Here is a 26,432-nt window from a genome sequence, read left to right on the forward strand (position 1 = left end):
TCAACGAGCAGCGGGTGCTGCCGTGGGCCCCACCCCGTCCCAAAGCACTCACAGGCGGCCCAGTCCTCGCACTGCAGTCAGAGATGTTCACCCCTCCGCGTCAAGACTGCAAATGAATCGCGCATGCGGGAAGCTGCCGCTGGCCGATCCCTGTAAATGTAAAATGTTCTTTGACGAAAATAAATCACTGCATTTGACTCACACAGCCTCAGTCACTTACTCACCTTGTCCACTGTGTGTTTGCCTCTCTGTGACATAAGCTAAACATCTAGCTGGCTAGCTCATCATCTCAGTCTAAATTGTACACTCAAAAATACAGAAAGGAGTGGGAATCAAACCCTGATTTCAAAGGCTGGTTGAAGCCGTTTATTGGCGATGATACACGGGCATACTGCCTGTATTGTAAGTCTGATTTCTACACCAAACGTAGTGATGTAAAAAAAACACATGACAACTCAAAAACATACTCAAAAGGCAAAGCCTTATAACAGTTGGTGTGACATCATTGATGGCTTTGTCCATTCATATACAGTCAATCCTGTAGCCCATGGCTTCCAATGAATGGAGTGAGTGACTTGACAAATCGAGGGCCACTCAGAGGTCAAGCGAAGGGATCAATTCCACTTGGGTACGATAAAGTACCTCTAAATAACAATGAGTCATTATGACCAAACCAACACAAAAAGTATAAAATTGCAATTTATTTCTATTAATGTAATTTTGTCTGTTCAGCGCTAACTGTTTATAGGTTATACATTTAATAGAGCCAATTTCTGTAAACAATTTCCCGATGTGGCTTTGTTCAAATATTTGACATACACCAGGGATGGACAACTGGTGGCATGCAGACCAATTTATACTTAACAAAAAAATATAAAAGCAACAATTTCAAATATTTTACCGAGTTACAATTAATATAAGGGAATCAGTCAATTGTAAAAAAATTATTAGGCCCTAATCTATAGTTTTCAAATGCCTGGGAATACAGATGTGCTTCTGTTGGTCACAGGTACCTTTAAAAAAGGAGAGTGGATCAGAAAACCAGTCAGTATCTGGTGTGACCACCATTTGCCTCAGGAAGTCCTTCGCATAGAGTTGATCAGGCTGTTGATTGTGGCCTGTGGAATGTTGTCCCATTCCTTTTCAATGGCTGAACACGCTGTCGTACACGCCAATCCAGAGCATCCCAAACATGTTCAACGGGTGACATGTCTGGTGAGTATGCAGGCCATGGAAGAACTGGGACATTTTCAGCTTCCAGGAATTATATACAGATCCTTGCGACATGGGGCATTGCATTATCATGCTGAAACATGAAGTGATGGTGGAGGATGAATGGCACAACCATCGGCCTCAGGGTCTTGTCACGGTATCTGTGCATTCAAATTGCCATTGATAAAATGTAATTGTGTTCGTTGTCCGTAGCTTATGCCCATACCATAACCCCACCATGGGGCACTCCATTCACAACGTTGACATCAGAAAACCGGTCGCCTGCACCACACCATACACACTGTCCGCCATCTGGCCGGTACAGTTGAAACTGGGATTAATCCGTGAAGAGCACACTTCTCCAGTGTGCCAGTGGTCATCGAAGGTGAGCATTTGCCCACTGAAGTCGGTAGCACGCAGATAAGCTTCCCTGAGACGGTTTCTGACAGTTCTCTGGAAAAAAAACTCTGGTGAACAGAGTGCAGTCTGCACTCTGCATGCAGTCAACATGCCAATTGTAAGTTCCCTTAAAACATCTTGTGGCATTGTGTTGTGTGACAATACTGCACATTTAGTGGCCTTTTATTGTCCCAAGCACAAGGGGCACCTGTGTAATGACCATGCTGTTTAATCAGCTTCTTGATATGCCACACCTGTCAGGTGGATGGATTATCTTGACAAGTGGCCAGCTATCAAAACTTAGGGGGGGGGGGGGGGGGTACATAGACCCACTGTGGCCCCCACCCCCATCAAAGTTGCCCATACCTGACATACAGTATCAGAAGTCTGGATCTATGGAGTCTGCTGCCCCTTAGTGGTACTTCTGGTGTACCTTCTTCATGGGAAAGTGACCTGACCATTTGTCTTTTACTGACAATGGACCTGAAACTTCATTGGGCCCTAGGTATAGCCGATATGGCCCTATACATTATAGTCCTAGATACCAAAGGTTTTTTTCAGTTTTTCTGTCACTATCACCAAATCAAAACATATATTACCTACACAATTGTAACTTTATCCATGAATGAAATACATTGTGTAATCAGCATCTAATTCATATACTTGATACATGTCTTCAGTGTTTTTGTAAAAACAAATACTGATATATCCAAATCTATGGGGTCTACTGCTCTTCAGTTGTGGATCTGATGTGGTAGTCCTCAGCAGTTTGGGCTGCTCAATGATGCAATATATCACACTTACATCCTGTGCCACACAGCCCATTCTGTTAACATCCAGCACACAATCAAGTGCTTCAGAAAAAGGATTCGCAGGGAAATATTACCCTTACAATACTATGCTTGTTCTGACCGGTTTCCTTTAAAATTGCAAAATAACAGTCAAATATTAACACAAATGTCCACATGCATGGACACATGGGCTGCTGTGAGGTTACATATCCTGCTCTCCAGTTCACTGATTTGATCAATGTTGAGGACCCCAGTTAGCTATGACAACAGCTAATAGAAACAAATGAACAAAGACATTGTAAAGTTAGTTTCATTTGAACAAAACATTTTATTGTGAAGCAGCAATCAACAAAACACTAACTAGGTTGAACCTAAAACTAGGTTTTACTAAGCACAAAGATTGTAAAATATACAGATTAAAATAAAATATGCTTCATCCTTGGAGCATCTAAAGAGGAACTATAGTGTTCCATTCACCTTCAGTTTTCCACCTGCTTCGATTTCCTCTGACTCCTGGTCTCTCTAGAGGTGGGGGTTTGAGGGGTGGAGTCAGAGAGGGTGTCTGAGTCAGAGGTCTCTTCAGAGTCTGACTGCTCCCTCTTAGATTGGCTTTTCCCTGACTTATTGGGCAGTTTTCCTTTGGTGGTAGAGTGCGTGTTCAGGTGGACAGTGAGGAAGGCATTGAGGCGGAAACGCATGCCACACAGAGGGCAGACAAAGGGCTTCTCACCTGTGTGAATGGTCTTGTGCGTATACAGTGCTGAGGGTGACTTGAAGGCAGCCTCGCAGTCTGCACACTGATAGGGTCTATTTCCTGTATGTATGTTCATGTGAATGTATAGGTGAGCTCTTTGCCTAAAACTCTTGCCACACTCCTGACAGGCATGGTTGGGGGTTTTGTGACAACTGTAAAAGTGTGCGTTGCGAAGGCTGAGAGTGCGATAGGTCTTGCCGCACTCCTCACAAGAGAAAGGCCTTTCCTTAGAATGTGTCTTCTTATGAACATCCAAGCTATGTTGTGTTTTAAAACACTTTCCACACTCAGGGCATTTTAAGCCACTAATGTGTATTTGTCTGTGAAACACCCACGTTCCTTGGCCTTTATATGTTGCTTTACATACACAACATGTCCAGGGTCTAGATGTGTCTGTCTTTCCCGGTCCTTTTACAGCCTCTGCTGACAGTTTATGTGAAGCAATGGATTTACCACATAGTTGGCAGGTATTTATCATTTCTTTTTCAGTAGTAGATGGTTTATGCTTGTTGTAGATGTTTGATGTTTGAGGCAGATGTTTTATACCTGTACCTGGCATTGGTAATGAGCAGTATGTCGTATTTGACTGGGAAATGTCTGTATGATGAGACTGAGTAGATGTATAAAAGCCTGATGTTCCATCTTGCTGCTGTGGCTTATTATGTGATCTCTGGTTTGTATTTGCCTGTGTTGAGTTAAAGGCCAGTGATTTGTCACCAGGTTCGCACTCCAACCTTTGCTTTTTGCTGGGCTGGTGTGAAATGGGCTGAGAACAGCCTTTTGGGTCAGAGGTCATCGTGCATTCCTGCCCTGCTGTGATTGCAGGCACGGATACGTTGACCATATGGATGGGTTGCGTACTCTCAGTCCTCAATGATAGCGATTCCTTGAAGATTGGTGGCTGATGGTTGTTTTCTATCATTGACGGAAGTAGAGATGCTAAATCATCATATTTTGGCTTCAAATCCTTTCTTACTTCATTCAGGTGAAAATTAGCCCATATGGGATCTTCATTTTTCATGTCTACCATTTCCCGTTTCACATAGTAAGTTTCTGTAGAGTTTTTCACACTTTGTTCTTCGGCAGGTTTCACTGCATATAGACCTCTATTTCCATCTTGATGACATCTGTCAGTCAAAGTCAGCTGAACACCGTTTTCCGGTGAAGATGAACCAAGAGCAAAGCGAAATGGAATCTCAATATCTACAGGTTCTTCTTTCACATGTGCAGCATATGTTCTCCTTTCAACATTAGGCACCCCCTTTTCCTGTTCTGCAAAATAACATGCCCAAATAGGATCCTCAACTTTCATTTCAGAATCAACTTCATTTTTGGTTTTGACAGCCACAGTAGCATTTTCTAAGGACTCTTTTTTAACTGGGATGGCTTTTGTTTTACCTGGAGTCATGCCGGATTCACTCTGATAATAATATGACCAAATAGGATCCTCAACTTTCATCTCAGGACATTCAGACATAATCTCATTTTTACAAGGAGATAAATCCAATTCACTCTTTTTACTAGACTCTGACTGCTGCTTCTCTTTGGATCTAATGTGAAGGGAGGTCAAGGCACTGCATTTGGTCTCTGTAGGTACTTTCTTAACATCACATGGCTCACGTGTTACTCCTCCATTGGACAGGTCCATTTGTGAGGCTAGAGTAAACACAGGAACATCCCCCATCATAGCTGTTGGTGTCTTGTTACCGACTGGTAATGTCTGTGGATCTCCAGCTCCCGTCTTTGAACCTCCAGGGCTACAAACAGGGTCCAGTCTCCAATAGTCCAAGATCTCCTCAACATTCCGAGACACACCCAGATGCTCGTCTAGTCTGAAACCGTCTGAATGGCCCAGCGTCTGTGGCACAGGCTCAGCTCTCACTGACGGGCTCGGAAGAAAAAGAGGATGTCCAAAGTGGTCCATCTGTAGTTCCTGATGGGAATCACCTCCTCCAGAGATGGTCCTCAACATTTACAGCTGTGTCCTCACCTGCAAAATGAGATGCAGGGGGTTATTGAGTTAAAATATACACTAGGAACATTCATTATATTAGCCCTATATTTTACTGACTAAGGTTATGGTGGGCATTTTATAATAATGCTGCATATTCAATTGTATGCAAATCTATGAGAACATAGCCTACATTTCATGTTAACATGAAAAGTAAAAGAAAAAGCTTTTCATTCTGAGCAAGAGTGCTGCCTCTTAATGAAACGCATAATAAAAACTAAAACAACCAACAGTAGGCTTCCAGGATCCTTGCTCCTTTAGAATCTGAGTGTGGAATTTCCTTCCTCACACGTCGCTACCAAATAGTCCGTATTAAAGTATTAATAACCTGATTTAGACTTGGCTCTGTGTATAGCTATGACGATTTGAATGCTCACCACCTAAAGGCACGAGCACAAGACAAGGAAGTACACTGAACAAAAATATAAAAATGCAACATGCAAAGTGTTGGTTCCATGATCTGAAATTAAAGATCCCAGAAATATGGCATATGCACAAAAAGATTCTCTAAAATGTTGGTTTTTGTGCACAAATGTGTTTACATCCCTGTTAGTGAGCATTTCTCCTTTGCCAAGATAATCCATCCACCTGATAGGTGTGGTATATCAAGAAGCCGATTAAACAGCATGATCATTACACAGGTGCACCTTGTGCTGGGGACAATAAAAGGCCTCTAATGTTCACCAGAGCTGTTTCCAGATAATTGAATGTTCATTTCTCTACCATAAGCCACCGCCAACGTCATTTCAGATAATTTGGCAGTACGGCCTCACAACCGCAGACCATGTGTAACCACGCCAGCCCAGGACCTCCACATCTGGCTTTTTCACCTGCGGGATTGTCTGAGACCAGCCTACCGGACACCTGATGAAACTGTGGGTTTGCGCAACCGGAGAATTTCTGCACAAACTGTCAGAAACCGTCTCAGGGAAGCTCATCTGCGTGCTTGTCGTCCTCACCAGGGTCTTGACCTGACTGCAGTTTGGCGTTGTAACCGACGTCAGTGGGCAAATGCTCACCTTGGATGGCCGCTGGAGAAGTGTGCTCTTCAAGGATGAATCCCGGTTTAAACTGTACCGGGAAGATGGCATATAGCGTGTATGGCAGCGTGTGGGCAATCGGTTTGCTGATGTCAATGTTGTGAACAAAATGGCGGTGGAGTTATGGTATGGGGCAGGCATAAGCTACGGACATCGAACACAATTTCATTTTATTTTACATTTTAGTCATTTAGCAGACGCTCTTATCCAGAGCGACTTACAGTAGTGAATGCATACATTTTTTCCTGTACTGGTCCCCCGTGGGAATCGAACCCACAACCCTGGCGTTGCAAACGCCATGCTCTACCAACTGAGCCACACAGGACCATGCAGAGATGCCGTGACGAAATCCTGAGGCCCATTGTCGTGCCATTCATCCTCCGCCATCACCTCGTGTTTCAGCATGAAAATTCACTGTCCCATGTGGAAAGGATCTGTACACAATTCTTGGAAGCTGAAAATGTCCCAGTTCCTCCATACTCACCAGACATGTCATCCATTGAGCATGTTTGGGATGCTCTTGATTGACGTGTATGACTGCGTGTTCCAGTTCTTGCTAATATCCAGCAACTTCGCACAGCCATTGAAGAGGAGTGGGACAACATTCCACAGGCCACAATCAACAGCCTGATCAACTCTATCCCAAGATGTTTCGCGCTGCATGACGCAAATGTTGGTTACACCAGATACTAACTGGTTTTCTGATCCACACCCCAATTTTATGTATTCAGACCTTTTACCCAGAAAGTTGGTATCACAGTGGTACCACCCAAAGAACCCAATTCAGATTTTTTTCTTATTTTTCAAATCAGTCTTACATGTGACCATATCAGATTTGCCCATTAATACTGATGTATGAATGGGGCGGCAGGTAGTCTAGTGGTTAGAGTGTTGGACTTGTAACCGAAAGGTTGCAAGATCGAATCCCCGAGCTGACATGGTAAAAATCTGTCATTCTGCCCCTGAACAAGGCAGTTAACCCACTGTTCCTATGCAGTCAGTGAAAATAAGAATTTGTTCTTAACCGACTTGGCTAGTTAAATAAAGGTAAATTAAAAATTGAATGTAGCACACGGATGCAACGCACATTTCATGTCACTGTTCCTTTAAAGTTTGTTGTTGTTGTCATGGCAGGTCATTTAAGAAGAAAAAAAAACTGATTTGAGCATCCAGACTGAGGACACATGGAGCGTTGTTGGATTACTTTATGGATCAAAACATTTAATAACAATTCAAACAAACCCTCTGCAACTAGACATGTTTAGAAGACATTGGTTGTCTTTCAAGTCTGGAATTTGGCAAGTGTCGACAAGTTAAGGTTGGTCAAATTCTCTGTGCTACTAAACAGTGGCCCATTCATAGATGCAAACTTCCTTTAGCGCCTATTGACATAGTATCTTCTGGCAGGGGGAGTTTTTTTTAAGAGCCACCAACGCGTGCTCTATACGTTAACACACATCGCTTTTTGTATGGTTTTGTAAACATACATCAGCGAGAAATCATTTTCTAAAAACAAAAGGTTAAATTACTACACCTTTTATAGGGTTAGGCTTCCCACACGGCCATCCTTCCATGTTACAGCGTTGCCCATCTGTGCTAATGAGCTATCTGCATCTCCAAACACCTGTGGGTAACCGGAAGATGAACGCCACAAACACGTTGTTACTGAAAAATACTCTAGGCTGCAAGTGTTAACCAGTTAAAACAGTGTCAGTGTACAGAGTAGGAGGTTGGTGGCAACTTAATTGGGGAGGACGTGCTTGCGGTAATGGCTGGAGCAGAATGCTATAAAACACATGGTTTCTGTGTGTTTGCCATTCTAGACATTATTATGAACTGTCCTCAGATGTATATTTTGCATTTATGAAATTATTTTAATGTGATATGAAAGAAGAGGGCTTTATGTTTCTAGAGCCAATTCCCCTCTAAACAGAACATGTAAGGTCCTTGGACTATAAGGAGTAAGGTTAGGCTCCTTTAGTCCAATATTGGTCTGGAGCATGACATTAGATTAGCCCGTTACAATCTCTTAGCTAGCAAAATATCTGAATTGGGCTGCTTGTGAAAACAACCCAGTTCCCCAAAAGTATCTTAAATGGGGGGGGGGGAGAAACCCAAAACCAAATGGGGGGGGGGGGAGAAACCCAAAACCACTAATTCCTTTCATTTACAGTTGAAGTCAGAAGTTTACATACACCTTAGCCAAATACATTTAAGCTCAGGTTTCACAATTCCTGACATTTAATCCTAGTAACAATTCCCTGTCTTAGGTCAGTTAGGATCACCACTTTATTAAGAATGTGAAATATCAAAATAATAGAGAGAATGATTTATTTCAGCTTTCATTTCTTTCATCACATTCCCAGTTGGTCAGAAGTTTACATACACTCAATTAGTATTTGGTAGCATTGCCTTTAAACTGTTTAACTTGGGTCAAACATTTCGGGTAGCCTTCCACAAGCTTCCCACAATAAGTTGGGTGAATTTTGGCCCATTCCTCCTGACGGAGCTGGTGTAACTGAGTCAGGTTTGTAGGCATCCTTGCTCGCACACACTTTTTACAGTTCTGCCCACAAATGTTCTATGGGATTGTGGTCAGGGCTTTGTGATGGCCACTCCAATACCTTGACTTTGTTGTCCTTAAGCCATTTTGCCACAACTTTGGATGTATGCTTGGGGTCATTGTACATTTGGAAGACCCATTTGCGACCAAGCTTTAACCTCTCTAGGGTAGGGGGCAGTATTTTCACATCCGGATAAAAAAAAAGTACCCGATTTAATCTGGTTATTACTCCTGCCCAGAAACTAGAATATGCATATAATTGTTTGATTTGGATAGAAAACACCCTAAAGTTTCTAAAACTGTTTGAATGGTGTCTGTGAGTATAACAGAACTCATATGGCAGGCCAAAACCTGAGAAGATTCTGTACAGGAAGTGCCCTCTCTGACCATTTCTTGGCCTTCTATACCCTCTTTATCAAAAACACAGGATCTCTGCTGTAACATGACATTTTCTAAGGCTCCCATAGGCTCTTAGAAGGCGCCAGAACGTTGAATGATGACTCTGCAGTCCCTGGCTGAAAAACAGTAGCGCATTTGGATAGTGGTCGATCTGAGAACAATGAAACGGGGGCACGTGTGCACGTGAAGAGTCAATTTTCTTCTTTGAGTCTTTGAATGAAAACGACGTCTCCCGGTCGGAATATTATCGCTATTTTACGATATTCGCATAAAAATTGAATGTAAACAGCGTTTGACATGCTTCGAAGTACGGTAATGGAATATTTTGAAAAAAAATTGTCACGACATGCGTCCGCACGTCACCGTTCAGATAGTGTCTTGAACGCAAGAACAAAACAGAGGATATTTGAACATAACTATGGATTATTTTGAACCAAAACAACATTTGTGGATGAAGTAGAAGTCCTGGGAGTGCATTCTGACGAAGAACAGCAAAGGTAATCAAATTTTTCTTATAGTAATTCTGAGTTTGGTGAACACCAAACTTGGTGGGTGTCAAATTAGCTAGCCCGTGATGGCGAGCTATCTACTCAGAATATTGCAAAATGTGCTTTTGCCGAAAAGCTATTTTAAAATCTGACACCGCGATTGCATAAAGGAGTTCTGTATCTATAATTCTTAAAATAATTGTGTTTTTTTGTGAACGTTTATCGTGAGTAATTTAGTAAATTCACTGGAAGTTTTCGGTATGTTTGCTAGTTCTGAACGTCACATGCTAATGTAAAAAGCTGGTTTTTGATATAAATATGAACTTCATTGAACAAAACATGCATGTATTGTATAACATAATGTCCTAGGAGTGTCATCTGATGAAGATCAAAAGGTTAGTGCTGCATTTAGTTGTGGTTAGGGTTTTTGTGACATATGCTAGCTTGAAAAAATGGGTGTGTGATTATTTCTGGCTGGGTACTCTCCTGACATAGTCTAATGTTTTGCTTTCGCTGTAAAGCCTTTTTGAAATCGGACAGTGTGGTTAGATTAACGAGAGTCTTGTCTTTAAAATGGTGTAAAATAGTCATATGTTTGAGAAATTGAAGTAATAGCATTTAAGGTTTTTGAATATTGCGCCACTCGATTCCACTGGCTGTTGACTAGGTGGGACGATTTCGTCCCACATACACAAGAGAGGTTAACTTCCTGACTGATGTCTTGAGATGTTGCTTCAATATATCCACATAATCTTCCTCCCTCATGATGCCATCTATTTTGTGGAGTGCACCAGTCTCTCCTGCAGCAAAGCACTCCCACAACATGATGCTGCCACCCCCATGCTCCACAATGAAATAGGGTGCAGGCCAGGCAGCAGGCTGTTAGCCAGCCTGCCAGCTTAGTGGAGTCTGCCACAAGTACAGTCAGCGTAGTCAGCTCAGCTTTCCCCATTTAGACCGTGTCTGTGCCTCGATCTAGGTTGGGCAAAATTAAAAATGGCGGTGTTCGCTTTAGCAATCTCACTAGTATAAAGACCTCCTCCATTCCTGCCATTATTGAAAGAGATTGTGATACCTCACATCTCAAAATTGGGTTACTTAATGTTAGATCCCTCACTTCCAAGGCAGTTATAGTCAATGAACTAATCACTGATAATAATCTTGATGTGATTGGCCTGACTGAAACATGGCTTAAAAATCCTATTACTTCAATTTCTCAAACATATGACTATTTTACAGCTATTTAAAGACAAGACTCTCGTTAATCTAACCACACTGTCCGATTTCAAAAAGGCTTTACAACGAAAGCAAAACATTAGATTATGTCAGCAGAGTACCAAGCCAGAAATAATCAGACACCCATTTTTAAAGCTAGCATATAATGTCACAAAAACCCAGAAGACAGCTAAATGCAGCACTAACCTTTGATCTTCATCAGATGACAACCCTAGGACATTATGTTATACAATACATGCATGTTTTGTTCAATCAAGTTCATATTTATATCAAAAACCAGCTTTTTACATTAGCATGTGACGTTCAGAACTAGCATACCCCCCGCAAACTTCCGGGGAATTCTATAACATTTTACTAAATTACTCACGATAAACGTTCACAAAAAGCATAACAATTATTTTAAGAATTATAGATACAGACCTCCTCTATGCACTCGATATGTCCGATTTTAAAATAGCTTTTTGGTGAAAGCACATTTTGCAATATTCTAAGTACATAGCCCAGGCATCACGGGCTAGCTATTTAGACACCCGGCAAGTTTAGCACTCACCATAATCATATTTACTATTATAAAAGTTTGATTACCTTTTGTTGTCTTCGTCAGAATGCACTCCCAGGACTGCTACTTCAATAACAAATGTTGGTTTGGTCCAAAATAATCCATCGTTATATCCGAATAGCGGCGTTTTGTTCGTGCGTCCCAGACACTATCTGAAATGGTAAATCAGGGTCGCGCATGGCGCAATGCATGACAAAAAAAATCTAAATATTCCATTACCGTACTTCGAAGCATGTCAACCGCTGTTTAAAATCCATTTTTATGCCATTTTTCTCGTAAAAAAGCGATAATATTCCGACCGGGAATGTCCATTTAGCTAAACAGAGGAAAGTAAACAAAGCTTTCGGTCGACGCGGGCACGAGCGTGAGTCTCACAGTACTGTAACCAGCCACTACCCAAACGCGCTACTTTTTTTCAGCCAGAGCCTGCAAAGCCACGATTCAGCTTTTTACCGCCTTCTGAGACCCTATGGCAGCCGTAGGAAGTGTCACGGGACAGCTAAGATCCTCACTCTTCAATAAACAGAGACAAGAAGAACGACACCTTGTCAGACAGGCCACTTCCTGAATGAAACCTCACATTTTTGCCTGCCAAATGAGTTCTGTTATACTCACAGACACCATTCAAACAGTTTTAGAAACTTTAGGGTGTTTTCTATCCATATGTAATAAGTATATGCATATTCTAGTTACTGGGTAGGAGTGGTAACCAGATTAAATCGGGTACGTTTTTTATCCGGCGGTGTAAATACTGCCCCCTAGCCCTAACAGGTTAAGGTTTTGAAAATAGCGCCACAGGCTTCAACTGGCTGTTACGTAGGTGGGACGAATTCGTCCCGCCTAGCCCAGAGAGGTTAACCACCTAACCGAGGAACTCAATTTAACCTTGCGCAATACCCTAGATGCAGTTGCACCCCTAAAAACTAAAAACATTTGTCATAAGAAACTAGCTCCCTGGTATACAGAAAATACACGAGCTCTGAAGCAAGCTTCCAGAAAATTGGAACGGAAATGGCGCCACACCAAACTGGAAGTCTTCCGACTAGCTTGGAAAGACAGTACCGTGCAGTATCGAAGAGCCCTCACTGCTGCTCGATCATCCTATTTTTCCAACTTAATTGAGGAAAATAAGAACAATCCGAAATTTCTTTTTGATACTGTCGCAAAGCTAACTAAAAAGCAGCCTTCGCAAATGAAGGATGGCTTTCACTTCAGCAGCAATACATTTATGAACTTCTTTGAGGAAAAGATCATTAATATTAGAAAGCAAATTACAGACTCCTCTTTAAATCTGGGTATTCCTCCAAAGCTCCATTGTCCTGAGTCTACACAACTCTGCCAGGACCTAGGATCAAGGGAGATACTAAAGTGTTTTAGTACTATATCTCTTGACACAATGATGAAAATAATCATGGCCTCCAAACCCTCAAGCTGCATACTGGACCCTATTCCAACTAAACTACTGAAAGAGCTGCTTCCTGTGCTTGGCCCTCCTATGTTGAACATAATAAACGGCTGTCTATCCACCGGATGTGTACCAAACTCACTAAAAGTGGCAGTAATAAAGCCTCTCTTGAAAAAGCCGAATCTTGATCCAGAAATTATAAAAACTATCGGCCTATATCGAATCTTCCATTCCTCTCAATTTTTAGAAAAAGGTGTTGCACAGCAACTCACTGCCTTCCTGAAGACAAACAATGTATACGAAACGCTTCAGTCTGGTTTTAGACCCCATCATAGCACTGAGACTGCACTTGTGAAGGTGGTAAATGACCTTTTAATGACGTCAGACCGAGGCTCTGCATCTGTCCTCGTGCTCCTAGATCTTAGTGCCGCTTTTGATACCATCGATCAACACATTCTTTTGGAGAGATTGGAAACCCAAATTGGTCTACATGGACAAGTTCTGGCCTGGTTTAGGTCTTATCTGTCGGAAAGATATCAGTTTGTCTCTGTGAATGGTTTGTCCTCTGACAAATCAATTGTAAATTTCGGTGTTCCTCAAGGTTCCGTTTTAGGACCACTATTGTTTTCACTATATATTTTACCTCTTGGGGATGTCATTCAAAAACATAATGTTAAATTTCACTGCTATGCGGACGACACACAGCTGTACATTTCAATGAAACATGGTGAAGCCCCAAAATTGCCCTCGCTAGAAGCCTGTTTCAGACAAAGAAGTGGATGGCTGCAAACTTTCCACTTTTAAACTTGGACAAAACAGAGATGTTTGTTCTAGGTCCCAAGAAACAAAGAGATCTTCTGTTGAATCTGACAGTTAATCTTGATGGTTGTACAGTCGTCTCAAATAAAACTGTGAAGGACCTCGGCGTTACTCTGGACCCTGATCTCTCTTTTGAAGAACATATCAAGACTGTTTCAAGGACAGCTTTTTCCCATCTACGTAACATTGCAAAAATCAGAAACTTTCTGTCCAAAAATGACGCAGAAAAATTAATCCATGCTTTTGTTGCTTCTAGGCTGGACTACTGCAATGCTCTACTTTCCGGCTATGTGTCGGGGGCTAGGGTCAGTCTGTTACATCTGGAGTATTTCTCTTGTCTTATCCGGTGTCCTGTGTGAATTTAAATATGCTCTCTCTAATTCTCTCTTTCTCTCGGAGGACCTGAGCCCTAGGACCATGCCTCAGGACTACCTGGTATGATGACTCCTTGCTGTCCCCAGTCCACCTGGCCGTGCTGCTGCTCCAGTTTCAACTGTTCTGCCTGCGGCTATGGAACCCTGACCTGTTCACCGGACGTGCTTGTTGCACCCTCGACAACTACTATGATTATTATTATTATTTGACCATGCTGGTCATTTATGAACATTTTAACATCTTGACCATGTTCTGTTATAATATCCACCCTGCACAGCCAGAAGAGGACTGGCCACTCTCATAGCCTGGTTCCTCTCTAGGTTTCTTCCTAGGTTTTTGGCCTTTCTAGGGAGTTTTTCCTAGCCACCGTGCTTCTTTCACATGCTTTGCTTGCTGTTTGGGGTTTTAGGCTGGGTTTCTGTACAGCACTTTGAGATATCAGCTGATGTACGAAGGGCTATATAAAAATAAATTTGATTTGATGCTTCACGGTTGGGATGGTGTTCTTCAGCTTGCAAGCGTCCGCTTTTTTCCTCTACACATAACGATGGTCATTATAGCCAAACAGTTCTATTTTTGTTCCGTCAGACCAGAGGACATTTCTCCAAAAAGTATGATCTTTGTCCCCATGTGCAGTTGCAAACCGTAGTTTGGCTTTTTTATGGCGGTTTTGGAGCAGTGGCTTCTTCCTTGCTGAGCGGCCTTTTCAGGTTATGTCGATATAGGACTCGTTTTACTGTGGATATAGATACTTTTGTACCCGTTTCCTCCAGCATCTTCACATGGTACTTTGCTGTTGTTCTGGGATTGATTTGCACCTTCCGCGTCTCCTTCCTGAGCGGTATGATGGCTGCGTGGTTCCATGGTGTTTATACTTGCGTACTATTGTTTGTACAGATGAATGTGGTACCTTCAGGCGTTTGGAAATGGCTCCCAAGGATGAAACAGACTTGTGGAGGTCTACAATTGTTTTTGAGGTTTCGGCTTATTTCTTTTAATTTCCCCATGATGTCAAGCAAAGAGTCACTGAGTTTGAAGGTAGGCCTTGAAATACATCCACAGGTACACCTCCAATTGACTCAAATGATGTCATTTAGCCTATCAGAAGCTTCTAAAGCCATGACATCATTTTCTGGAATTTTCCAAGCGGTTTAAAGGCACAGTCAACTTAGTGTATGTAAACTTCTGGCCCACTGGAATTGTGATACAGTGAATTATAAGTTAAATAATCTGTCTAAACAATTGTTGGAAAATTACTTGTCATGCACAAAGTAGATGTCCTAACCGACTTGCCAAATCTATAGTTTGTTAACAAGAAATTTGTGGAGTGGTTGAAAAACAAGTTTTAATGACTCCAATCTAAGTGTATGTAAACTTCCGACTTCCAACTGTACAGTGTTAAATAACTGTCATTTTGGCGTTACTATGGTGGTAAAATGGGAAATCGTTGGAAATCTGCATCTCAAGTCGACTACAAAATCCACAATGCAATGCTCTTTATGAGCTGGCTAGCTAGCGTAGCTACACGAAATTATTCCCAAGACAATATAAGCATGTAACGTAGCTAGTTAGTGCAGTTTGTACAGGCGATTTTACAGCTCTCTCACCATGTTCAACCAGCCGTACAGAGTGGAGTCATTTGCAACGGCAGATATTCATTTGTTAGACATGGGAAACGTCGCTATGTCTATGGGCCGCACGCTGTGGAGTTCTGGGACATGGCGCGCTCTCCTTCAAGGACTGAATGGGAGTTTATTGGACGCCAGCTAAAAAAAAACAACAACACTAGCACAGATTGTCAACATTACAAATCTTTTCCGAGATAATTAACTTGCTCTTTGTTGTATCGTATAGCTTTTTTTCGGGCCATTGAGTACTTTCGAGGAAAATAAGCACGTTTCTCGACATATACTGATTTTGAGATTGGATTATTTTAGCAGTTGCTTGACGAAGCATGACAACGTGGACGCGATTGGTTTCTGTGCTTTCTAGAATATCTCTGGCAACGGCACCATGCAATGCATCCTGGACTAGAGGCAGACAAATAGGAACACATCTGCTAGACACATTTCTCGAGGTAGGAATATCGCACAAATATGATCAATGGCTCCTTCGAGGGAAGACATCAACCCGAGTTATGACACAGGCCAGTATTGAAGTCGTATTCCTATTAACTTCCACTGTGGTGAGAGCGACTTTATCCCAGTGCTACGTAATATCGGCCGGATGTTTGCTTGTTTGCGCGCAAATAACTCAGATAAACGTGAAATGACACAGGGAATGGATGCACAAAAACATTAAACCTTTCCGTTAAGGCTAATTTCAGTGGTGCTGAAATAAATGTAGCCTTAAACCGGCCCCTGATTTTAGGCAACCAGGAGCCATGGGCACGCGCCACAGAAATTAAACGCATGCATCCATACAGGTAATTTGCCCTGAGGCTCAGAATGCGCACAACAACAAAAATATAGCGACACTAATGACAAATTCTACTTACGGATCAATTGTTGGCACGCGATTTACCACTTCTCTTCGATAAAATAGCACCTAACCTAAAATTCAACATATTGTCTTCAAAGTTTCGATGGAACTGCGCTCCCAATATCCTAGACCAACAGCAGCAGCCCCTCTAGACACTCCCATTCTTCTTCTTCTTCTTCTTCTATGAGGTTTAACGGCGGTTGGCAGCCAATTTGTTGCATTACCGCCACCTACCAGACTGGAGTACAACTCCCTTATACTTTGCTTGAAAACAATAATATATATAAAACAATTAAATAAACATGTACTAAATAAATACCCTACCATCTAACACTACACTCACTAATTTAAAAATTATCTAAAATAAAATCAACACCACCCTACTTCCCTAATTACATGTATTTATTCCTACCTCATGCCATCATCCTGAAAGGATAAGATGGGACAACACCACTTAACACACTCTATAACTCTTCTGCTGTCAAGTCTTGCACACCCAAATACCTCTCTGCAGCTGCCACAACAACGTCCATTTTCGGAGACTTCCGATCCATCCCTGCAGTACAATAAATAACCATTGCTATAAATGCTACAAATCCCATTTTACTGAAACTTATATCACTTTTTGGCCCATCCCTCTGTACTGGTATATCTCTACTACTCTCACCACTCCTCTCCCTTAACCCTCCTTCCTCTACTTTCTTCACTGCCTCAGCATATGACAACTTCTGCACTACTCTAACCCTGGAAACCTCAACTTGCCTCTCGCATTTCTGATCCCCAGCTCCATGGGAACCACTACAATTAACACATACCACTACTTTCTCCAATAGTACACATTCCTTTGTGTCATGCCCTTCTGCACATTTCTCACACCTTGGACCCTCCCTCCTACACACTGCTGCCACATGCTCATAAGCTTGACACCTGTAACATCGTAATGTATTCAGCACATACGCTCGTACAGGATAACTTATATATCCTAACTTCACTTTGTCGGGCAAAGACTCAACTTCAAAACTCAAAAGAACAGACAATGACTCTTCTGTTTCCCCACTCACCACCCTGTCTGCATCGCATCAAACGACGAGCATCACATACAACGGGAAGCTTTGCCCTCAGCTGGTCAACATTTATATCTACTGCTATCCCAGTTATAGAAACTCCCATGTTCTGAGAATCACTTTTCAAAGCAGATAGTTATGACCCCTTCCTCTTCCTCCATTATTTTTCTTCTTTAAAGCTTCATGTCAGACCTCACATAGTGGTGTATTGCTGCCACCTACTGTATGGGGTATTGAAACAAAACAAAAATACATCCCATTATGGGAAGAGGGGGCTGAGTAAATACACAAATAAATCAAACGGCCATCCCACTCCTTCAGTCAAATTCAAATCACATCTCTCAGGAGCCTGTGAGGACGAGGCAGTCATTGACATGATTACTTGTAATGCCTCCGCAGAAAAAGAAAAATGAACCCCCAAAAATGCTCAGCCGCACTCACAATGATGCCTATTGTCTCAGATTTCCTCTCCGTTTGTGCTGTGCAGTTAATAAACACTACAAAGTAATACACGCTACAAAGTAATAAACACTACAAAGTAATAAATGCTATAAAGTAATAAACGCTATAAAGTAATAAACGCTACAAAGTAATACACGCTACAAAGTAATAAACGCTACAAAGTAATACGCGCTACAAAGTAATAAACACTACAAAGTAATAAACACTACAAAGTAATACACGCTACAAAGTAATAAACACTACAAAGTAATAAACGCTACAAAGTAATACACGCTACAAAGTAATAAACGCTATAAAGTAATAAACACTACAAAGTCCACCTTCTTAACATGCAACATGTCAGGATCCCTCTGTTAACAAGGAATCTGGTGTCTCTACTCCTACTACCATTACTTCCTCAACGTCACTCCTTTCATCCACTCTTCTCACCGCCTCCAGATAGGAGACATTCTGGACAGCCCTTATTCTCACCGCCTCCAGATAGGAGGCATTCTGGACAGCCCTTATTCTCACCGCCTCCAGATAGGAGACATGCTGGACAGCCCTTATTCTCACCGCCTCCAGATAGGAGACATGCTGGACAGCCCTTATTCTCACCGCCTCCGGATAGGAGACATTCTGGACAGCCCTTATTCTCACCGCCTCCAGATAGGAGACATGCTGGACAGCCCTTATTCTCACCGCCTCCAGATAGGAGGCATTCTGGACAGCCCTTATTCTCACCGCCTCCAGATAGGAGACATTCTGGACAGCCCTTATTCTCACCGCATCCGGATAGGAGGCATTCTGGACAGCCCTTATTCTCACCGCCTCCAGATAGGAGGCATTCTGGACAGCCCTTATTCTCACCGCCTCCGGATAGGAGACATGCTGGACAGCCCTTATTCTCACCGCCTCCAGATAGGAGGCATTCTGGACAGCCCTTATTCTCACCGCCTCCAGATAGGAGACATTCTGGACAGCCCTTATTCTCACCGCCTCCAGATAGGAGACATTCTGGACAGCCCTTATTCTCACCGCCTCCGGATAGGAGGCATGCTGGACAGCCCTTATTCTCACCGCCTCCAGATAGGAGACATGCTGGACAGCCCTTATTCTCACCGCCTCCAGATAGGAGGCATTCTGGACAGCCCTTATTCTCACCGCCTCCAGATAGGAGGCATTCTGGACAGCCCTTATTCTCACCGCCTCCAGATAGGAGGCATTCTGGACAGCCCTTATTCTCACCGCCTCCAGATAGGAGGCATTCTGGACAGCCCTTATTCTCACCGCCTCCAGATAGGAGGCATTCTGGACAGCCCTTATTCTCACCGCCTCCAGATAGGAGACATGCTGGACAGCCCTTATTCTCACCGCCTCCGGATAGGAGACATGCTGGACAGCCCTTATTCTCACCGCCTCCGGATAGGAGACATTCTGGACAGCCCTTATTCTCACCGCCTCCAGATAGGAGACATGCTGGACAGCCCTTATTCTCACCGCCTCCAGATAGGAGGCATTCTGGACAGCCCTTATTCTCACCGCCTCCAGATAGGAGGCATTCTGGACAGCCCTTATTCTCACCGCCTCCAGATAGGAGACATGCTGGACAGCCCTTATTCTCACCGCCTCCAGATAGGAGACATTCTGGACAGCCCTTATTCTCACCGCCTCCAGATAGGAGACATTCTGGACAGCCCTTATTCTCACCGCCTCCAGATAGGAGACATGCTGGACAGCCCTTATTCTCACCGCCTCCAGATAGGAGGCATTCTGGACAGCCCTTATTCTCACCGCCTCCAGATAGGAGGCATTCTGGACAGCCCTTATTCTCACCGCCTCCAGATAGGAGGCATTCTGGACAGCCCTTATTCTCACCGCCTCCAGATAGGAGGCATTCTGGACAGCCCTTATTCTCACCGCCTCCAGATAGGAGGCATTCTGGACAGCCCTTATTCTCACCGCCTCCGGATAGGAGGCATTCTGGACAGCCCTTATTCTCACCGCCTCCGGATAGGAGGCATTCTGGACAGCCCTTATTCTCACCGCCTCCAGATAGGAGACATGCTGGACAGCCCTTATTCTCACCGCCTCCAGATAGGAGGCATTCTGGACAGCCCTTATTCTCACCGCCTCCGGATAGGAGGCATTCTGGACAGCCCTTATTCTCACCGCCTCCAGATAGGAGGCATTCTGGACAGCCCTTATTCTCACCGCCTCCAGATAGGAGGCATTCTGGACAGCCCTTATTCTCACCGCCTCCAGATAGGAGGCATTCTGGACAGCCCTTATTCTCACCGCCTCCGGATAGGAGGCATTCTGGACAGCCCTTATTCTCACCGCCTCCGGATAGGAGACATGCTGGACAGCCCTTATTCTCACCGCCTCCAGATAGGAGGCATTCTGGACAGCCCTTATTCTCACCGCCTCCGGATAGGAGGCATTCTGGACAGCCCTTATTCTCACCGCCTCCAGATAGGAGGCATTCTGGACAGCCCTTATTCTCACCGCCTCCAGATAGGAGGCATTCTGGACAGCCCTTATTCTCACCGCCTCCGGATAGGAGGCATTCTGGACAGCCCTTATTCTTGCCACCTCCGGATAGGAGACATGCTGGACAGCCCTTATTCTTGCCACCTCCGTCTCATTCACCCTAACAGGACACTTCGTCGGACGGGGCCACAGTGTCTCCCGACCTCTCCTGTCTCAGCCTCTAATATTTATGCTGCAGTAGTTTATGTGTCGGGGGGCTAGGGTCAGTCTGTTATATCTGGAGTATTTCTCCTGTCTTATCCGGTGTCCTGTGTGAATTGAAGTATGCTCTCTCTAATTCTTTCTTTCTCTTGGAGGAGGACCTGAGCCCTAGGACCATGCCTCAGGACTACCTGGCCTGATGACTCCTTGCTGTCCCCAGTCCACCTGGCCGTGTTGCTGCTCCAGTTTCAACTGTTCTGCCTGCGGCTATGGAACCCTGACCTGTTCACCGGACGTGCTACCTGTCCCAGACCTGCTGTTTTCAACTCTCTAGAGACAGCAGTAGTGGTAGAGATACTCTGAATGATCGGCTATGAAAAGCCAACTGACATTTACTCCTGAGGTGCTGACCTGTTGCACCCTCGACAACCACTGTGATTATTATTATTTGACCCTGCTGGTTATCTACGAACATTTGAACATCTTGGCCATGTTCTGTTATAATCTCCACCCGGCACAGCCAGAAGAGGACTGGCCACCCTTCATAGCCTGGTTCCTCTCTAGGTTTCTTCCTAGGTTCTGGCCTTTCAAGGGAGTTTTTCCTAGCCACCGTGCTTCTTCACCTGCATTGCTTGCTGTTTGGGGTTTTAGGCTGGGTTTGATTTGATTCAGACATTCAGGTGCATGTTCTTCACCACAATTGCAGCATTTAGGCTCAGCTGGCATATAATACTGCTCTCGTCTACAGACAGATAACCAAATCATTTACATTTATCACACAGAATGGGTTTGTGCACGAAGGCTCTGGCTTCCATTCGATGGAGTGACACTGGCCTTGTTCGGGAGGATCAAATCTATAATGTATCATGGGTAAATTGTGACTGATCTACAAATAATAATGAGTCTAGTTATTTATGATGCAAGGTTCTTTGTAGATCAGTCATTCGGTAGTCTCCTGCATAGTCCTGCAATTTCGAACAAGCCCTCTGACGCCAAATCAATGGCCACTCGGAGATCAAACGAGGGGAATCAATAAATGCTGGCTACCCATCTGACAATAATGGCTATGGTATGATGACTACAGAGTTGTTAAACCAATAATAGTCAATACTCTTTGGTATGACCAAAAACCCCACCCTTGTAGGCTTTAAATAAACCTAGATAGGCAATAGGCACTTACTAACTGTATTTTTAATAGGCTGCCTGCTCTTGGGTTCAGTAAAGTAAATTACAAAGGAATTAAAGTAGGCCTAACGACCAAACCAACACAAAGGAATTAAAGTAGACCTAACGACCAAACCAACACAAAGGAATTAAAGTAGGCCTAACGACCAAACCAACACAAAGGAATTAAAGTAGGCCTAACGACCAAACCAACACAAAGGAATTAAAGTAGGGCTAATGACCAAACCAACACAAAGGAATTAAAGTAGGCCTAACGACCAAACCAACACAAAGGAATTAAAGTAGGCCTAATGACCAAACCAACACAAAGGAATTAAAGTAGGCCTAACGACCAAACCAACACAAAGGAATTAAAGTAGGCCTAACGACCAAACCAACACAAAGGAATTAAAGTAGGCCTAACGACCAAACCAACACAAAGGAATTAAAGTAGGCCTAACGACCAAACCAACACAAAGGAATTAAAGTAGGCCTAACGACCAAACCAACACAAAGGAATTAAAGTAGGGCTAATGACCAAACCAACACAAAGGAATTAAAGTAGGCCTAATGACCAAACCAACACAAAGGAATTAAAGTAGGCCTAATGACCAAACCAACACAAAGGAATTAAAGTAGGCCTAATGACCAAACCAACACAAAGGAATTAAAGTAGGCCTAATGACCAAACCAACACAAAGGAATTAAAGTAGGCCTAATGACCAAACCAACACAAAGGAATTAAAGTAGGCCTAACGACCAAACCAACACAAAGGAATTAAAGTAGCCCTAACGACCAAACCAACACAAAGGAATTAAAGTAGGCCTAACGACCAAACCAACACAAAGGAATTAAAGTAGGCCTAATGACCAAACCAACACAAGGAGTGTAGTATTTATATTTAGTTCCATAAATGTCATCTTGTATATTCAGTGCCAACTCTGTTTGTAGACTATACTTTTGTACCAATATTTGAGGTAGTCTAGGCCTACCAGTATCAGAAATCTGGATCTATGGAGTCTGCTGTCCCTTAGTGGTAGATCTGGTAGACATATTAACCCTCAGCCCTTGGCCCCAAGTCTTTCATGTGCGAAATGACACTGAGTAAAAGGAGTGGAATGTTAGCTAAACAGACTGGTACCCAGGCTAGCCTATATGGCCCTGATATACACTGAGTGTAAAAAACATTAGGAACACCTTCCTAATATTGAGTTGCACCCCCTTTTGCCCTCAGAACAATTAGTTGGGGAACGTCTTCTACAAGGTGCCGAAAGCAATCCACAGGGATGCTGACCCATGTTGATGCTGGCCTATGTTGACTCCAATGCTTCCCACAGTTGTCAAGTTGTCTGAATATCCTTTGGTGGTGGACCATTCTCGATACACATGGGAAACGGTTGAGAGTGAAAAACCCAGCAGTGTTGCAGTTCTTGACACACTCAAACTGGTGCGCCTTGCACCTACTACCAGGGGATCATAGCTTTCACCTGGTCAGTCAGTCTATGTCATGGAAAGTGCAAGTGTTCCTAATATGTTGTACACTCAGAGTATATTGTACAGTAGATGCTTAGCGGGAACCTTGGGACATCCCTACCCTAAACCCTAACCGTAACCCTAACTTTAACAATAACCCTTACTTACCTAACCCTTACCCTAACTTTTACCTTTCTACTTCATTGGGGTGATGTCAGAGTTGGACCTCCCAAGGATCCCACTTAGACCTTTCCTATATATTTCCACTTAGACTATTCCTAAAGGAGTATAACATCCTGTGCCACATCCCCCTTAGACTCGGCCGGCCAAATGCATTTCATTATAGCCTGGGGAAGAGGTTACATACCCCTCCCCATTTCCCATCCAGCAAAAGCTTTCACATGAATCTCATCTGTGGGGAAATAGAACATTGGTGCTACTTTTGTTCTGATGCCAATACTACAGGATTGGGCGACCAACATTTTCAGACAGGTAAAGATCCATGAGTCTATGACATTGTCTCACAAACCCGTTCAAGAATGATTTTATAGACCGCTAGTTAAACAGCTGTTTGTAAATGAAAACTGCTGTATGGTTGCCTTTACAGAACATAAGACGAGAAATTCACCTCCCTTTCTGAAACAGTTTAAATTGTTTCTCCTCTCGACTATGTATATTATTTCAATGATGAGCAAGAAAAGACAAACTGTTTTGTTTATATAAGGAATAACAAATGTTAAATCATTGTTTAATATATTTTTTTATTATTTGATGTTATGTTACCTGCATCTTGTTTAATTTTGAATGTATTTGCTTTAGCATCTGATCTGGACTGTGCATGCAGTTGAAGTCAGCAAAAGGAGATGAGTCATTGTTTGAACTGAGATGTGTATAGAAGACAGGAAGCTGTTTCATGTCACCTGACTGACTGAGTGCCTCCTGCCTTTCGGTGAGCACAGGCCTATTCAGCATCCTGTTCAGTACGTGTGTATATCCACACACACACACACACACACACACACAGACAGACAGACAGACAGGACAGACAGACAGACAGACAGACAGACAGACAGACAGACAACGTAATCAGTCTCTTATGGTAAAATATGCCTCAGTTCTGGACAGCCACTCTTGAGTTAGCCTCTTCCATAGCCTTCCCTCAGTCCTTTCATAGTGTTTCCTCCGTGGCCTGGGTGATCCTGGCATCTGCTTTTCTCCGAGCCCTGTGCCTCCAAAGCAGGACAGCCAGTGAGAGGAGCAGCAGGAGCCCCAGGCCCCCTCCGATCAGCCCAGCTTTGAGGGCCAGACTGCTGTCCCCAGGGGGCTCGTACATCGTACAGGACCGCCTCTGACGCTCGCTGACTCCTGCGTCATTCACCGCCACCACACACACCTCCACCCCCTGCCCCACCTTCCCCACAACACCACTCCTCTGGTCCTTCCCAAACACCAGGGGCTCCAGGGTACCCACCACCACCTCATAACGGGTCACAACAGACGATGGTGCACACCACTGAACAACCACCGCTGGCCCTTCCATAGACAGTCTCTTAAGGTCTGGAGGCTCTGGGGCCACGTGGGGCCCACTCACCCCTGGACACAGGCAGCCGCTGGAGGCTGCCAGCTGGGCACAGGGGGTCTGTAGCTCCTGGCAGGGGTTGTAGTCACAGGACTGAGGATCGGTGCCCCGTGAGGGAGTAAGCGGGGGTGGAGTGATGTCCCAATTCAGGTCGTAGTCATCATTTGAGTAGAGCTCCAACATTTCGTACATGCGTCTGTGTGGCCTTAGAGGAAGGGTGGCTGTGTGGTTGGTCCCTGAGACGTCAGAGGGTGCAGCGAAGGAGGAGTAGTCATTGAGAAGGGCCAGTGTGAGGATTATGAGGGAAGGGGGAGGACCCCTGTGGGTGGACATGGCATCTGAAGATGATAGAAAATAGCATTCCATTACAGAGGGTTTGACATGATCTGCTTATGAAACAACCCACCCTAAATTTATTCGGTCGGAGACATACCGAGCACTAAGTCTGTTAGACTTTTACAAAAGATTCCAAATGTGTTGTTATTCTTAAATTTGTGAAGAAGGCTTGATTTCACCTTCATGGGATATTGTACAGCTTAATCGTCAAGTTTATTTCATTCAAACCTTTTTAGAAATCACATCAGTGGAAGTGGTTACAGGCACCACCCTCATGTGGGATTTAAAAGAACAGCAACATAGTAATCTGAAACCCAAAGATTATTATTTTATATAATAATCTAACTAACAGACTTTATTGCACAATTGGTCAGAGCCAGGCTTTACACACACAGCCTGTCAGCTGGTCTAACTTACAGCAGAGCTGCCAGTGCAATCTCCACATGATTCTATACAAAACCAGTATATCTACCTGACAGATACCCTAGATAAACAAGTATGGATGAATAAACATACTAATACTAACAGAACACAGTAAAAAAACGGAGGTAAGGTTTAGTAGAATTCCACTAACATAGAGAGAGAGAGAGACGACCCAAATCAACAAAACTCTATGTCAGTAATTAACGAGTTAGATGTGTGTCAATAGACTTCAGAAAGTTGTAAACAAATGTTCTCTTTAGTAAATCATATAGAATAAGGAATAGAACATTTTAGATTGATGAAAATGTTAAAAAAATATTTGTTCACCTGATAGTCGATAGTCATTTATCGCTTTTGAAATCTCTTACTTTCTGTTCTTTTACTCTCTCCCCCTCTTTTTATACATTTTTCCTAACTCCCCAACAATCCCCTCCTTCTTTTCTCCCTCCCCCTTACCCCTTCTCTACCCCTTCACTCTATTGCTATCCCTCTCTTCCTGCTCCACCTCTCTCTCTCTCTCTCTCTGTTCCATGGGGGTTTGGCAATGTGTGTGTGTGTGCCTCTTGCTTGCTGCCCCTGTATGTGAGGTAACTCCCAGTGCAGTCAGCTGCAAATCACATGAACTCCTATTGCATTCCATTGACGTGTGTTTTTTTCCAGAGAAACCCTGTTCATTAATGAAACTCTTTCTGCCTGTTAGGGCTGGAGGGCAGTGAATGGATGGG

At 43.5% G+C, this 26,432-nt stretch overlaps 2 protein-coding genes across 6 annotated transcripts in view; both read right to left on the minus strand.

Moving 5' to 3' along the window:
- The window catches only part of LOC106563445 (uncharacterized), a 34,982-nt gene extending 18,286 nt beyond the window's left edge, over positions 1-16,696 (minus strand). The window contains exons 1-4 of one of the 4 annotated variants that reach the window (XR_014379455.1): positions 16,549-16,696; positions 15,659-15,817; positions 7,742-7,831; positions 2,707-5,146 (exon numbers count right to left, since the gene is read on the minus strand). Coding sequence is in view for 2 of the 4 variants with exons in the window: in XM_045690059.2 (XP_045546015.2) it covers positions 7,742-7,781 (40 nt within the window). In the remaining 2 variants the exon portion in view is untranslated. Of the gene's footprint in view, positions 1-2,706; positions 5,147-7,741; positions 7,832-15,658; positions 15,818-16,548 lie in introns of those variants that run through there. The other 3 variants (XM_045690059.2, XR_014379454.1, XM_045690058.2) reach the window with 3 other exon arrangements.
- A 7,414-nt stretch (positions 16,697-24,110) lies between these two features.
- LOC106563443 (leucine-rich repeat neuronal protein 4) lies at positions 24,111-26,189 on the minus strand. Of its 2 annotated transcripts, XM_014129024.3 has the most exons (3): positions 26,035-26,189; positions 25,513-25,591; positions 24,111-25,286 (listed from the first exon to the last, which is right to left on the minus strand). In XM_014129024.3, the coding sequence occupies exon 3, from the start codon at positions 25,279-25,281 to the stop codon at positions 24,538-24,540; it is 744 nt and encodes a 247-aa protein (XP_013984499.1). In that variant the 5' UTR covers positions 25,282-25,286; positions 25,513-25,591; positions 26,035-26,189; the 3' UTR covers positions 24,111-24,537. The 2 variants fall into 2 exon arrangements, with proteins under 2 accessions (XP_013984499.1, XP_013984500.1); XM_014129025.3 differs by lacking the exon at positions 25,513-25,591 and having other exon boundaries at positions 26,035-26,184.
- Positions 26,190-26,432: the final 243 nt, after the last annotated feature.

Source organism: Salmo salar, chromosome 11, assembly GCF_965601325.2.
Source record: "Salmo salar chromosome 11, fSalSal1, whole genome shotgun sequence".
Classification (NCBI taxonomy): Eukaryota; Metazoa; Chordata; class Actinopteri; order Salmoniformes; family Salmonidae; genus Salmo; species Salmo salar.

Bases quoted from the DNA above. Each gene is read 5' to 3' on its own strand.
- LOC106563443 (XM_014129024.3), bottom strand. From the start codon at position 25,281: ATGTCCACCCACAGGGGTCCTCCCCCTTCCCTCATAATCCTCACACTG.